Raw genomic sequence first — 15,167 nt, 5'->3', positions numbered from 1 at the left:
GAATTCAAGACTTAATTTGAAGCGCCATTGATGGAGACACGTGTTGTTGGTGCAAGGACAAATGCAGAAGAAGATGAGAGAACAGCGTCCAGAAATAGACGCACACGTACACACGGTCAATGGAATTTTTGGCAAGGATACTTCAATGGCGAAAGGATAATCCTCTCGACAAATGATGCTCGCCAACCAACAGCACATTCAAAAATTAACTAGAAAGGGATTATAGAACTTGACATAAAAGTTAAAGCCACGGAGTATCTTAGAAGTATGCACAGGACAAAACCGGCGTGACCCTGCGTGTAGACAAAGATTCCTCAGCACCACCGAAGAAAGGGAATTCATTGAATTTCATCAGAATTAAAGATGCCAGCCTCTCCAAAAGCACGGTCAAGAACATGAAAAGTCTAGCCACAGGTGGAGGAATTTGCAATACACACGTATGACAAATGCATGGTACCTGGAATACATAAAGAACACTTAACAATTAATAAGGGTCACCTGGGCGATTCAGTCAGACAAGCGTCTGACTTCAGCTCAGGTCATGATCTCTCAGTTCGTGAGTTCCAGACCCGCGTTGGGCTTTCTGCTGACAGTGCACGAGCTTGCTTCAGATTGTCTCTCCTTCCCTCTCCCTCCTCCCCCACTCGCACTCTGTCTCTCTCTCTCTCAAAAAAGAATAAATAAGCATTTTTAAAAATTTTTAAGTTGAACAGTGAATAAGAACTCGAACAATCCAATTATGGAAAACGGGCAGAGGATTTGAACAGATGCTTCGCCGAATGGGAAAGAGGCAGGTGAGCCACTGACCTACCCCCCACAGATCCGTCAGCAGGAGATGCAAATATCACTGTGCCCACTGCCCTTGCCACGGACCCAGTACGCCCACCCTTAGGTATTGACCCAAGAGAGGTGAGAGCACACAGAGTCCAGGTGTTTGCAGTGGGATCATCCATAATCATAAACACCCCGAATGTACCTCGATGGGCAAACAAACAACTGTGACGGATCCATTCAATAAAACATGACCCTGCAATTAAAAAGGAATTCGCTGCGAGTATCCACAACAAAGGGACAAGTAAAGGAAGCCAGACCCCGGGCACGCACAGTGTTGCCTCTTTTCAAGGCACTCCTTCAGTAACACAGCAGAGCAGTGGTGCCCGGCTGTGGCCAGCGGTGGTGGCTGGGAAGGGACACAAAGAAACCTTTGGAGGGAAATCTTGACACAAGTGGAGGCTGCAAGATGAAGACCTTTCTCAAAACTCATCAAACTGAACAATGAAATAGGGTGCATCTGATTACATGTAAATTGCGCCTCAAAAAGGCAATTTTAATGGAAGTATTAGCAAAACACTGGTAAGTGGGGAGGGAGAAGGGTTTGGGCAAGGAAAATGCAGCAGGCGGGGCATGAGGCATGGGGTGGAAGGTGGCAGGGTTTCAGGGAAGGAGACTGAGGTCCTGGGGACAGCAGCGGCTCCCTTTGTGGGTTCTGGCCATGGCCACAGCCGCGGGGAGAGGAAGCAGCGCGGGGGCAGGGGGCCGACACCCAGTCCCCGTGGGGGGTTCAGGAAGCGTGGAAGTCCGTCTGATCCTTCACCAGCAGGGGACGCCGGTCCTGGGTTTGCAACAGCTCTGGAACCCTGGTGGGTGACTTCCTGCATATCCCCGCCCTTGTCAGCAGGTGCCCTCACATGCGGCCAATGTCACCCAGAGGTCAGAGCGGACTGTCACCTACAGCACTCGGTACATCGTGGCCTGACGGGGTCCTCAGTTCACAGGGAGGGCCCAGCACCATGACTCCGTGTCCCTCATAGCCCCCTGGGCGGAGCCCAGCCTACCAGATGGTGGCCCCAGAGTCTGGCCCGGGACCGCCTGGGGGTCCTGCCACCCACCCTCATACTTTGTTTCAAACCTAGTCGATTTCCATGAGAGGCTGGAGCACCGCCTGCCCCGCTCCGTCACCTTTCTGCTAAATGGGTAGAGCCCGCGGGAGGACCACAGGGCGACCCCAGGCCCGTAGAGGCTGTGAGCCTGGAGCCCCCAGGCCTGCTTGTCTGGGCCCGGTTTGCCCGGATGGGGCAGTGGGTGGAAACGGGCCAGGCCACGACCCGTGGGCAGGTGACCAGCCTGGGAAGCCCTGGGCACCGGGCCCACCGGCACGGAGCTTCCTGGGCCAGGGCGTGAGTCCCACCCGTGGCCCTGCCCACACGAGGTAGGCCCGCCTCTGGGACTGCTCAGTCCCTCGTTCCTAGAAATGTTTGTGGCTGGAAGAGACCGTGTCTGGGCCAAACCCCGGGGTCCCCGCACCCCCATGAGGGTCACATGAAAGGAAGCAGATCAGCTGGCAAAGTGAGTTTATTGGGGTACCCAAGGAGGTACTGACAGGTTAGGAGTCGAGGTCAAGTGACCTGAGCAGAGAAAGGAGGAGGGAAGGACAGGTGACCCAGAACAGGTGCAGGTGCCTCCTGGGAGCAGAAGTCCCGGGAAGCCACGGGGTCAGCATTCCTGGGAGGCAGGAGGTCAAGGTCAGGTCAGGAGAATGGACACATGGGGGACCCCGTCCTGGGTGGGGGCAGCCACCTAACACAGGTCAGGACTAACTGAGGGGTGGCCGGGAGGACCACAGTCACCAGGTGGGACCTGAGCCCAGCTGGCCCTGGGGGGACGTGCCCATCAGCAGCAGGACTGGCCCGAGGCGGGGCCGAAGCAGGCAGGGCGGGCGCACGCGGGGCGGCAGAGCAGGGACACGCAGGAGGCTGGGCGGCAGCGGGCGGAGGCAGGGGCACAGCAGGCTGGCCTGCACACGGGGCGGCAGAGCAGGGACACACAGGAGGAGGGTCTGCAGCAGGGGCTGGGCTGGCAGCAGAAGGGGGCTGAGCAGGGGGAGTCCTCGCAGCAGACAGGGGTGCAGCAGACGGGCTTGCAGCAGACAGGGGTGCAGCAGGCGGGCCTGCACACGGGGCGACAGAGCAGGGACACGCAGGAGGAGGGTCTGCAGCAGGGGCTGGGCTGGCAGCAGGAGGGGGCTGAGCAGGGGGAGTCCTCGCAGCACACAGGGGTGCAGCAGACGGGCTTGCAGCACACAGGGGTGCAGCACACGGGCTTGCAGCACACAGGGGTGCAGCACACAGGCTTGCAGCAGACAGGGGTGCAGCACACGGGCTTGCAGCACGCAGGGGTGCAGCAGTCTTCCTCGCAGGGGGAGGAGGTGCAGCAGGACGGCTGGCAGCATGAAGAGGTTGTGCAGGGGGAGTCCTCACAGCAGACAGGGGTGCAGCAGACGGGCTTGCAGCACACAGGGGTGCAGCAGACAGGCTTGCAGCAGACAGGGGTGCAGCACACGGGCTTGCAGCACACAGGGGTGCAGCACACGGGCTTGCAGCACGCAGGGGTGCAGCAGTCTTCCTGGCAGGGGGAGGAGGTGCAGCAGGATGGCTGGCAGCATGAAGAGGTTGTGCAGGGGGAGTCCTCACAGCAGACAGGGGTGCAGCAGACGGGCTTGCAGCACACAGGGGTGCAGCAGACGGGCTTGCAGCACACAGGGGTGCAGCACACGGGCTTGCAGCACACAGGGGTGCAGCAGACGGGCTTGCAGCACGCAGGGGTGCAGCAGACGGGCTTGCAGCACGCAGGGGTGCAGCAGTCTCCCCGGCAGGGGGAGGAGGGGCCGCACAGGAGGGTCAGGCAGGGGGCCGGGGCGCGGCACGGGGGCTCGCAGCAGCTCTCTGGGCAGTCGTCCACCTGCCAGGGGGAGTCGGGGCAGGAGTCCGAGGCCCCGGGCAGGCAGACGCGGCTGCCATAGCTCAGGTCGCTGGAGCAGACGGACAGGGTGGACGCGGCCATGGCGGGGGCGGTGGGGCTGCAGGAGGGAGTGGGTGTGGGTGTGTGAGTGTGTGTGAGAGTGTGTGAGGTGCCTTAGGCTGACGGCTTTTATACCCTCCTGGCTCTTGTGTCCCAGGCCCCACAGCCTCTAGTTCTGGCTCCCAGGCTGCATTAGGGATGTTTATTTGCCTGGATGTTGTCCGCAGCTCGTAAATCTCCCAGAGCCTCTGACTCAGAGCGGGTCCCATTGTGTCCCAGGGGAGCGGGAGTGGGATGGACAAGGCCCCAGCCCTGGGTCTCCAAGCAGGGGTGGAGGGTGTCGGGTAAGTGTGTTGAAACCGTCCTGGGGGCACCAGCTGGGGCAGCCCCAGGGCAGTGCTCACTTGGCGGGAGGACCGCGTTCGGGGGTTTCTCTGTGGTTCAAGCGCCTCTTCCCCTGGGGATTAGGCGCTAGAGGTCACAACACGGTGGAAAGGACACGCTCACATCTGGGGGCTGAAACCGGAAGGCAGGCGCCACCTCGTTCCACGTCAGCCGGGGGTGTGTGGTGGCATCTCAAGGTCGGGGCTTTCTGCACATGTCCTCGCGTGACCGTGCACACGTCACAAGCAGTGATTTGGGGTTACGAGTAAATTTTCGCGAGTAGGTGAACCACAAATAAAGAATCCATGAACGATGAGATTGACTCTATCCACCCATCCTCTCTCTACATCTCTTCTCTCTCTACATGTGTACATACGCATAGGATGGATTTGTGTGTACCCGTTTGCAAAATACAGACTGTATTGTGTTCTACCCACTTGGCTTTTTCATAACTTAATACAACGTGCAGCTCCCGTGAATATGTAACGATTTCTCTTTCTAGTTTGCAGCTGCGTAGAACTTCACACTGTCCTGTGTATTGACTTGTATTCTTTCCCATCTTTGCCCTTCCATCATTCTCGTGCCCTTATATTTAGGATCTAGCTCTTGGATTCAGCACACAGGTTTTTCGTGATTTCCATGCAGACTAACGGTCCTTATTTGCAAATCGAACTGTTTAATACTTTACATTTAATTTCATTATTGATAATTGGGTTTATGTCTACTATCTGAGTGCATGTCTTCTATTTCTCTCAAATTTTTATGTTCCTTTTAAAAATCATTTCTTGGGGTGCCTGGGTAGCTCAGTCGGTTGAGCGTCCGACTTTGGCTCAGGTCATGATCTCGCGGTTTGTGAGTTCGGGCCCCGCGTCGGGCTCTGTGCTGATGGCTTAGAGCCTGGAGCCTGCTTCAGATTCCGTGTCTCCCTCTCTCTCTGCCCCTCCCCCGCTCATGCTCTGTCTCTCTCTCTCTCTCTCAAAAAATAAATACACATTGAAAAAAATTTAAAACTCATTTCCTGACTGCTTTGGGTATTTTTTATCACTTATCTCCCGTCTTTCACTCAATACTAGTTCACGCGGTTTGGGGATTGTCTCGGCGGCTGCCCCAGAGGCCACAGCGTACCTTCCTGGGATATTCAAGTCTGAGGGACCTGGGCGCTTGGGCCGCTTCCAGAGCAACAGCCTAAGGGCCTCGTCTGTCTCATGATGCATGGTTTCATTTCCACTTACAGTTTAGAGCCCACGGGAAATTGTAAATATAATACACATTGTAACGTTGTGAATGGAAACGTGGGCCATTTGTCACTTCAACTGTGCGTCTGTTTACCCTTCCAGGCTCTCTTCAACCTTCCTGCATTTCTGTCCTTCGCCGTCCTACCCGAAACCCTCCCTTGGGAGTTACTTTAAAGTGGATCTTCCGGTGTGGCCCGTGCTCCATTTCTGTTGGTCTGGCGATGTTTTGGGGCACCTTCACCTCTGGGTGGCGCTCTTGGGGAGCAATATTCCACTTGTGCAGCCCTTTCCTTTGCCCTTAAACACGCCGCCCCACTGTTCCATTCCCGCTGTCTGGCCCTTCCGCCACCCGTGCTACCGCAACACCCACCTAAGAGCGCCGCTCCTGTTCTCTTCAGTCTAGAATGTCTACTTGTCTCTTCATGTGTGTTTCAGTTTTACGGTGTCACACCCGTTTCCCTGAGCACATTCACCACCATTGTTTTGCAAGTCTCTGTCCGAGGACTCCACCCCTGTCATCTCAGGTTTGTTTCTATCATCTGTTTTTTCTGTTGGCATGACTGTAATTCTTGATTGAATGTTTGACATCGTCTATGAAAAATTCTGGCAGCTGTGGATGAGTTTGTCTCCTTCCGAAGAGTTTCACCTCTCGCTCTGGCTGGTGGCCTGAGTGGGGGCAAGGGACTCACTGACGTGAGGCTGCTCCTGGGATTTAGCTGTCCAGGGGTCCACCCAGAGCCACTCCGCCTTGGCCAGTCATCAGAGTCGTTGCCTCCTTGGTTGAGGCTGTAAAGGCTCTGCTCAGGCTGTCCTGGCTTTCTGCTGGCTTCCTCAGCATCTTTCCCGCATGGCATGAAAGCATGCCACATGCCTGGACATTTAACCGGCAGCTTTGGGGCTCCCCCTGGTGCCTGCCACTGATCTAGGCTTGTCCCCTAGAGTCCGTGCTGCCTCTGCTGCCACAGTTCTGTCCACCCCCCCTAGGTTTCTAGAAGCTCTGCCGGCCTCTCTATGTGCTAGTTACTTCCCCTCGAACCCCACACCAAGATTCATCAGTGGTACCTCAGGAAAAGCCATTCAGAGACGCCAGCTCGCCTCTCGGAAGTCACCCCATCTCCACCTGTTGACTCTCAATGCTGAGTCTCATCAGCAGCCTTCAAAGGCTTTACGCAGACGTTTTTGTATTTTATGCTGTCCTCGGCAGGAGCGTATTGGAAGGCAAACACCCCCCCGCCCCTTGCTCGGCCACGCGCATCCAGCTTATGGATCAGTTCCTGTAGCTCCAGAGGGGCCTGAGCACAGGATGCCAGGCTCGACTCTACCCTATTTTTATAGCTCGAGACATACAGAAAGACGACTCGGCCCGCAGTTTAACTGCATTCTCACAACCCCTTCCTGGACTGTCATGAACCCCTCTCACCGGGGTAAGAACCATTGCTGGAAAGAGAAGGGCGGAAGGGAAAGGTGAGAATTTGAGCCCAGGGACTTCCCGGGGCGGGGGCGTCACAGGCCCTCCCACCGGGGTGCCTCTCCTGCCCTGCTGCTGAGTCGGCTTCTCTCTGGTATCACAGGGCACCGAGAGCCTGCCTCCTTGGCCCACAAGGCTCCCTGTGCCGGGCCAGCAGGGCCCAGTGCAGGTTTCATTCTGGTGCTAGCCCACATTTCCAGCACACGGTGGGGAGGCCGTGGCTCCACAGTGAATAAACTCATGCTTGGAAGGTTCCAGGGCCGGAGAGGATGGAAACTCATCCAGCAGAGGACCCCCAAAGCACGTGGTGGCCACTTGGATAGCATCTGCAGAAGAAAGGAAGGGGCTTGCGTGACGTTCCTGGCTGCAGTCACCCGAGGCATTTTTCAGTTCACAATCAAGAAAATCAACAGGATGTGATCAGCGCAAAAGCAGTCACTGTTTTCCATACAGAGGCTCAGCTGAGGCTACGCCTTCTTCAGGGAGAAAACAGGGGGTCCGTTTGTACTCATGCTTCACAGCGTCTGGGGTAAATCCAAGTGGGAATCAGAAGGCCACGGACAGATGGCATCTCCGGCCTCAGTGAGTGCTCGGGCAGAGGACAGGGGCATGCACGGCCACCCAAGGACACCTGACTGTCCCACCTTTCCCTGCCTGCCACCTGCACCAGTGCCCTCAGGCACCACACAGAGTTCCGGGGGGTCATGACCAGGAAAGTTCTGGCCACACACCCCCGTCGACCCTGGTTCCTCTAGCCTGGCACTCTGGAAGCTGTGCCACCCTGACAAGCGGATCCCCCCCCGTGAGCGCAAAACCCATCCACGTGCTTCAAAAGGGCGGAAGGAATTAGAATATCTGGATTTCTAACACAGCCACAGAACATGGTATTTGCACACTCACACCTTTTCTCGCTCAACGCACGTTCTGGATGCTCAGGTGCGTCAACAGACTCAAAAATGTACGAGGAGTTTTATAGCTAAGCAACATCTCATGGAACCAAACATAAACCTGGAACTAATGAGAGTCCCCTGGGCTGCAAACACCAACAAGGAAGGAGGCGTGTGAGCCGTCGGCTGGGACAACACGCAGCCGGGAGTATAAAAGCCGACAGACAGCCGGAACTCCTCACACACTCACACACACACACACACTCACACCCACACCCACACACCCTCCTGCAGCCCCGCCGCCCCCGCCATGGCCGCGTCCACCCTGTCCGTCTGCTCCAGCGACCTGAGCTATGGCAGCCGCGTCTGCCTGCCCGGGGCCTCGGACTCCTGCCCCGACTCCCCCTGGCAGGTGGACGACTGCCCAGAGAGCTGCTGCGAGCCCCCGTGCCGCGCCCCGGCCCCCTGCCTGACCCTCCTGTGCGGCCCCTCCTCCCCCTGCCGGGGAGACTGCTGCACCCCTGCGTGCTGCAAGCCCGTCTGCTGCACCCCTGTGTGCTGCAAGCCCGTCTGCTGCACCCCTGCGTGCTGCAAGCCCGTCTGCTGCACCCCTGTGTGCTGCAAGCCCGTCTGCTGCACCCCTGCATGCTGCAAGCCCGTCTGCTGCACCCCTGTGTGCTGCAAGCCCGTCTGCTGCACCCCTGTGTGCTGCAAGCCCGTCTGCTGCACACCTGTCTGCTGTGAGGACTCCCCCTGCACAACCTCTTCATGCTGCCAGCCGTCCTGCTGCACCTCCTCCCCCTGCCAGGGAGACTGCTGCACCCCTGTGTGCTGCAAGCCCGTGTGCTGCACCCCTGTCTGCTGTGAGGACTCCCCCTGCACAACCTCTTCATGCTGCCAGCCATCCTGCTGCACCTCCTCCCCCTGCCAGGAAGACTGCTGCAAGCCCGTCTGCTGCACCCCTGTCTGCTGCAAGCCCGTCTGCTGCACCCCTGTGTGCTGCGAGGACTCCCCCTGCTCAGCCCCCTCCTGCTGCCAGCCCAGCCCCTGCTGCAGACCCTCCTCCTGCGTGTCCTTGCTCTGCCGCCCCGTGTGCAAGCCTGTCTGCTGCACCCCTGTCTGCTGCAAGCTCTTCTCCTGCACCCCTGTGTGCTGCGAGGACTCCCCCTGCACAACCTCTTCATGTTGCCAGCCGTCCTGCTGCACCTCCTCCCCCTGCCAGGAAGACTGCTGCACCCCTGTGTGCTGCAAGCCTGTCTGCTGCACCCCTGTGTGCTGCGAGGACTCCCCCTGCTCAGCCCCCTCCTGCTGCCAGCCCAGCCCCTGCTGCAGACCCTCCTCCTGCGTGTCCCTGCTCTGCCGCCCTGTGTGCCCTCGCCCTGCCTGCTGTGCCCCTGCCTCCTCCTGCTGCACCCCTGCCTCCCCCTGCCGGCCCAGCTGCTGCCGCCCGGCCTCCTGCGTGTCCCTGCTCTGCCGCCCCGTGTGCAGGCCTGCCTGCTGCGCCCCTGCCTCCTCCTGCTGCCGCCCGGCCTCCTGCGTGTCCCTGCTCTGCCGCCCTGTGTGCCCCCGCCCTGCCTGCTGCACCCCTGCCTCGGGCCAGGAGTGTTGCCGCTGAGCGATCTTTTTAAGGGCATCCTGAATCTCGAGAGCTCCTCCACACACTGTGGGTTCTTTACAAAGCACCGAGACAGGTGTCAGGTCCCCTTTCCCGGGTCCCTGCAGTGGACACCGGTCACCAACCCCATTTTGCATCCGTCCTCCTACAAACAGCTCAGTCATTTGCTCAAGTGCTGACTTCCCAAATCAGCGTGCCCTGCCTCCTCAGCCTGGGTTGGCAGTGACCCCAGCCGGGCTTCCCGCAGCCTTCAGACCGTATGTGGAGTGGAGGGAGAGAAGATACAGTATCCGCAGCGTCACCCCTGGACCCTGTGTGGCCCCTGCTCCCCCACTGATTCCCGAGCTGGTTTCTTTATCGTCCCTCATCCCGCGAGCTATCGGTTCCTCCAATAAATTCTTTTCTTTATCAACTTAACCAGGATGCATTTCTGTGCTTTCCAACAAAGACCCCTGCCTGACATCCCCCACGAGCGTGGTCTGTGGTTTTCCCCAGGCCCGCGTGTTCCTGGCCTTCGGCGGTCCAGGCGGTGCCTCTGGATGCCACGGGCCCTGTGTAGTTGGGAGTTAGCACCGCAGGCCCGGCACGGCCGCCCTTAAGCCTGCTCACAGCATGAGCCCTTGGCTGTTGTCTGGGAATGTGGATTTTGGGGTTCCCACCCAGATGATAGGAGGGCCCCAATGGGCATACACTGTGCAAATACCATGGCTTGTGCTGAATACCTGCTCTGCCTGGGGGTCTGGAATTTGGGTACGAGCCAGGCAGAGGGTGCCCATGTGACCGAGCCCTGATAGAAACCGTGATCTCTGATGGGTCCCGGGGTGGGGGCGGGAGTGGGGGGTAACACATCACATGTGTTGTCACAGCTCCTAGCTGGGGACTGAAGCCCATCCCGTATGACTCCACTGGGAGGGGCTCTGGAAACGTGTGCTTGGTGTCCCTCGACTTTTCCCCGTGCGCCTTTGTGCTGTGTGTGCTGAATCGTGTGAGGTCCCCCGGCAAATCACCAAATCCTGGGGACCCCCCCCCGTCAGATTGGCGGAAATGTCCAAGTCTGACAACAAGCACGGCTCTCTGTTCAGTGCTGCCGGCGACAGTCCTCCTGTTTCGGGGCAAAGTGGTAACAACCCGGAGAGGCCGAGTCCGTGCACACCCCAGGGTGGCTCTCCTGGACAAGACCTCACGGGCTGCACCTGACCCCCACGTGGGTTATTTCACGGAGCTCAAAAGGCGTCCATGTTAAAAACCAGCGGGCACTCCTCGGCGGGAGGATGGACAGCTAGAGTGCGCGTTTGCACACAAAGGAAGTGCATGCAGCGGTTAAAAGACTGAACCGGAGAAACTCATCGACATGAATGGGTCTCAAAAACGTAACATGGAGTGAGAACAAGAATCACGTTGCAACCGATCCACGCAGAAGAGCACACATCGGAAGGTTAAAAGCACAGAGGAGTATCTTGTCTTCACGACTGTAAACAACTCTACTAAAAGTACAAAGGTGCGTGGGGGGGGTGTGAACGCCAGCCTCCAAACAGGGGCTGGCTGCCCCAAGGGAGGGAGTGGGGTGGGCACGTGAGGGTGTTGACGGCATCTGGAATATTCTGTAAGTATGGCAAAAGGTTAAGATTTCTGTTAATTCATAGGTACGTGGGTGTCTATTATATTATTTTCTATGCTTTTTGAAATATTTTATAATCAAAATACTAGCCAGAAAAGTAGACACATGTTACATAGACCAATTCCTGAGCCAGATTCAGTAAGATAAACTTAGAGCAATAAATCGAAGTTTCATTGGGAAAATGTAAAGTTGCTTTTCTCAAACTGGAAAGGAAACAGAAACGCAATTGCAAGTTCCCAGGACATAATGGAAGCCAAGTCCTACATCTCAGAGCCTGGGGGTTTGAGTGAAGCAGGATTCAGGGGGCAATCAAATCCTGAAGGACATACAGCAGAAAATAAGCGAAGTTTAAAATCAGTAAGATTTCAATTCAGAAAGTTAAAAAAAAAACTTCCAAAGGAAAAAAAAGAAACCAATTAATAAAATTAATGAATTAAAAACAGGAAAAGCAATAGTAGATCTAATCAAGAAAACGGAGTGTTTTTAAAAGGTCTATAAAAGAATAAAAACGTTGGAAACCTGAAAGAGAGATAATGGGTATCGAATATGAAAACAGGCACACGACAGGCGATGGAGAAAATGTGAAATTACAGAAAAATATACATCTTTAAGTCAACACAATCAAACTTTTTAGGCAAAGGGGATAACTGTCTAGGAAAAGATCATCCCTGAAACCAGTGTCAGGAAAGCTAAGACACTTGAAAAGGTAGGGATCCTAGGAGAACTTGAAAGGACAGGGCGACACTATCTGTCACACAAAGCACAAGATCCAGATGTGGACCAGACTTACAGACCAAGGGGCCTCCCAGGGGCCCAGTAACGACCCTCACCCCCAGTGCCACTTGATCCCCAATCAGGATGTCGCTGCGGTTCAGCGGGGTAGTGGTGAGACGGGTCCACCGGCTCTCCATATGGGCAAAACAAACTGCCTTTTACCTCACACCACACACAAAATTAATGGAGGGGAGGCAGGAATCTTAGGGCTTCGTGTGGAAGGTGAAATAGTGGAGGTCCAGAAGGACACACACGAGAATATCCTCACCATGTGTGGTAGGCAAAGACTGGAAATAGTACATTAAAAAAAACACTAAACATAAAAGGAAAGAATCACCGTGTTGGACTTCGTTAAAATTAGGAACTCCTATTCGTCAAAGGACACCATGAACCACAACACATCCATTAGGATGCCTAACTAACCAGACTAACTCGGGGTAGTCTACGCTGCACGTCAGAAAGTCTAACTACCCCGAATGTCAGGGAGGATGTGGAAGAACCAGAGCGTACGCATGTGCCTGTGGGAACGTGGACGGGTACAGTCACTTTGGAACCGGTTTGGCAGTCTCTTAATCATATGCCAACCATGTGGCCCAGACATTCCACCCTTGGCTGTTTACCCAAGAGCAAAGATAACACAAGTCCACAAGAATTGCTCACGAATGTTCACACTAGCCACATGTGCATCAACAGCTGAGTGGATAAACAAATTGTGTTATATCCACACAATGGAATGCTACTCAGCACAGAAAGAAGGCAACCACGTACATGTTTATACATCTCAATATACTCAGGGGAGGAAGTCAAACCCAAAGAGTTGGTGCAATGTAATTTAATTTATGTGAAACTGTAGAGAAGACAAAACTAACCTAGATGGGAAGGAGATCTGTAATTTCCCAGGTCAAGGTTAAAAGGAGGTGGGATTAAGAACACATGAGAAATTTGGGGGATGATGGAAAAGTTCTCTATCTTGCTCATGGCAGTGGGCATGCAGGGGTAGATTTTCCCAAAACTCAACAAATGGAAACTTTAGATGGATACACATTCCAGTATGTAATCATACCTCAATAAAGTTGACTTTTTTATTTAAAATTTTTTTAATGTTTATTTATTTTTGAGAGAGAGAAAGACAGAGCATGAGCGGGGGAGGGGCAGAGAGAGAGGGAGACGCAGAATCGGAAGCAGGCTCCAGGCTCCCAGCTGTCGGCACAGAGCCCGACGCGGGGCTCGAACCCACGAACTGTGAGATCGTGAGCCACGCAGGTGCCCCTGAAGTTGACTCTTTTAAAAGGACGCCATCAAGAGGATGAGGAAATGAAACCCCCTCTAGGAAGAGTCCTGTGTAATGCTCATATCCAATGGAGTGCTGAAACACACGTGTATCGGCTCTTCCCAGGTCTGTGCTCAGAACATCATGGTGGTAGCTGTGGTGTGTTTACAGCACAGAAGCAGGGACATGCAACAAATGAGGGCTCGTTTTGTTTTGTTTTGTTTTGTTTTGTTTTATAGAGAGCCAATTATTAAACATTTATTAGACACCACTGCATACATACAACTAACTCATATTTGGAATATATAATAAATTTTTATAAGCCAATGAGAAATACAAATAATCCTACTTTTAACAAAAAGACAAGCAAAAGACTTGAACTGGCACCTCACAAGAAAAGACATCCAAATGTTTAATGAGCAGCTTTACTCATCAGGGAATGCAAATTAATGTAATGATGTGGTATCCCTACACCCTTTCCAAAATGGGTAAAAATTTTAAAAGACTGACAATACCTCTTTTATAAAAGATTCAGAGTGACTAGAAGTCGTAAGATTGGTCAGTGGGAATGTAAATGTTTTTAGAAAGCCATTGGACAAAAAAATATATCTGCTCAACTGCACCTGTGCCTAACATTTGATCTGGAAATCCCACTCATGGAATCTCATTAAAGAGATATTGACAGATATGTCCACCAAAAACAAAATGCACAGGAATTTTTATAGCAGCATTATTAATATTAGCCAAATTCTGGAAACAGTCCAAAACTCCATCACTGGGAAAGAGAGTGAATCAATAACACATAGCAGGTTTAATGTAACAACTTTTATGGCACAGCAAAAAAAGAACGAACTACTGAATCTGCAGCAACATGGATGCTTATCACAGACACTGTGTTGAACAAAAGGAGCCATAAACCAAGGAGTAGGCAGAAGAGGCGAAACCAATCCATGCAGAGATAAGGTGGAATAGCGACTCCTTGGAGGAGGTGGGTTAATGGAGAAACAGCACAAGGGAACACTTGGGATTCTGGAAACATTCTGTCTTCAACAAAATATTGTAAGGGAAGGGCGCCTTGGTGGCTCAGTTGGTTAGGCGTCCATCTTCGGTTCAGGCCATGATCTCGCAATTCTTGAGTTCAAACCCCACATCAAGCTCTGTGCTGACAGCTTGGAGCCTGGAGCCTGCTTTGGATTCTGTGTCTCCCTCTCTCTCTGCCCCTCCCCTCTCTCATTCTGCCTCTCTCTCTCTCAAAAATAAATATACATAAAAAAATATTCTAAGGGAAAACCTTTCCAATCCAGAGGACTATACCCAGCTAAATTATTAATCAAGAATAAGTGGAGAATAAATAAAATAATTTTTAGTTATGTCATGCTCAAAAATTTATCTCCCATGCACCCATTTTCAGAAAGCTACCAGAGGGTGTGTTTCCTCAAAATAAAGGCATAGATCCAGAAAGAAAAGAACACCACATTCAGGAAATAAGAGATTCATGGTAGGAGAGATATGGAGGAAAATCCAAAGACAATGGTGAGGGGAGATCCCTGGATGACACCTGTACACACGTGCAGCTGAGGGAATAGACAGCAGACAACAGCCCACAAATAGAAAGAGTTCTTGGAGAGATGTTTCCACAAAATAAATGAAGCTGGCAGACTACCCAATATTTTCAACCTTCTTGTGTGGACGTTGGGGATACATTAGTCAGAGGATTTGGGGATGATTTAATGATAGGTACACAAAGAAATAAGCAAATAAACATAAGAAGCGATTGTTAACTCTAAGAACAGAAAAACACAAGCAAAAGCAAAACATGTACAAATGAGGAAATTAAGTCTGTCTCCACTACACAGACCTGGCTATAAGCAATACACCTTGGTTAAAATGATACAGATTTGACACTGATTTAACCAAATTTTGCTGCCTTCTAGGAAAAGGAACTTTTTATGGGCCTGGTGGAAAATATGAGAAAGTGCCTTCCTCCACAACAGAAACTCACATCGTATCTAAAACTGAAGACTCAAGAAGGGGGGAGGATGGTAGTGGAGTAGGAGGACCCTAGGCTGGCCTTGTCCCATGAATACAACTAGATAACCATCAAATCATCCTAAATAC

The 15,167-nt window shown here is 53.4% G+C and overlaps 2 protein-coding genes across 2 annotated transcripts; one reads left to right on the top strand and one right to left on the bottom strand.

Annotated features, from left to right (window-relative positions):
• Positions 1–2,670: 2,670 nt before the first annotated feature.
• LOC122198575 (keratin-associated protein 10-12-like) lies at positions 2,671–3,855 on the bottom strand. Its single transcript, XM_042903277.1, has 2 exons — positions 2,925–3,855; positions 2,671–2,870 (listed from the first exon to the last, which is right to left on the bottom strand). The coding sequence occupies exons 1-2, from the start codon at positions 3,838–3,840 to the stop codon at positions 2,671–2,673; spliced, it is 1,116 nt and encodes a 371-aa protein (XP_042759211.1). The 5' UTR covers positions 3,841–3,855.
• Positions 3,856–8,082: 4,227 nt separating this feature from the next.
• On the top strand, positions 8,083–9,387 carry LOC122198576 (keratin-associated protein 10-5-like). The gene is made up of 2 exons (XM_042903278.1): positions 8,083–8,400; positions 8,611–9,387. Exons 1-2 carry the CDS (start codon positions 8,083–8,085, stop codon positions 9,385–9,387), a joined length of 1,095 nt encoding a protein of 364 aa, XP_042759212.1.
• The last annotated feature ends 5,780 nt before the right edge of the window (positions 9,388–15,167 follow it).

The sequence above is a fragment of the Panthera leo genome, chromosome C2 (assembly GCF_018350215.1).
Source record: "Panthera leo isolate Ple1 chromosome C2, P.leo_Ple1_pat1.1, whole genome shotgun sequence".
Classification (NCBI taxonomy): Eukaryota; Metazoa; Chordata; class Mammalia; order Carnivora; family Felidae; genus Panthera; species Panthera leo.
The sequence above is the reverse complement of the archived record's forward strand: the minus strand, read 5'-3'. Positions and strand labels throughout refer to the sequence as shown.

Bases quoted from the DNA above. Each gene is read 5' to 3' on its own strand.
- LOC122198575 (XM_042903277.1), bottom strand. From the start codon at position 3,840: ATGGCCGCGTCCACCCTGTCCGTCTGCTCCAGCGACCTGAGCTATGGC. The intron at 2,871-2,924 runs GCTGCAAGCCCG...CCCCCTGCTCAG, and splicing joins CGCCTGCTGCACCCCTGTCT to CCCCCTTCTGCTGCCAGCCC.
- LOC122198576 (XM_042903278.1), top strand. From the start codon at position 8,083: ATGGCCGCGTCCACCCTGTCCGTCTGCTCCAGCGACCTGAGCTATGGC. The intron at 8,401-8,610 runs GTCTGCTGCACC...GTGTGCTGCAAG, and splicing joins CCCCTGTGTGCTGCAAGCCC to CCCGTGTGCTGCACCCCTGT.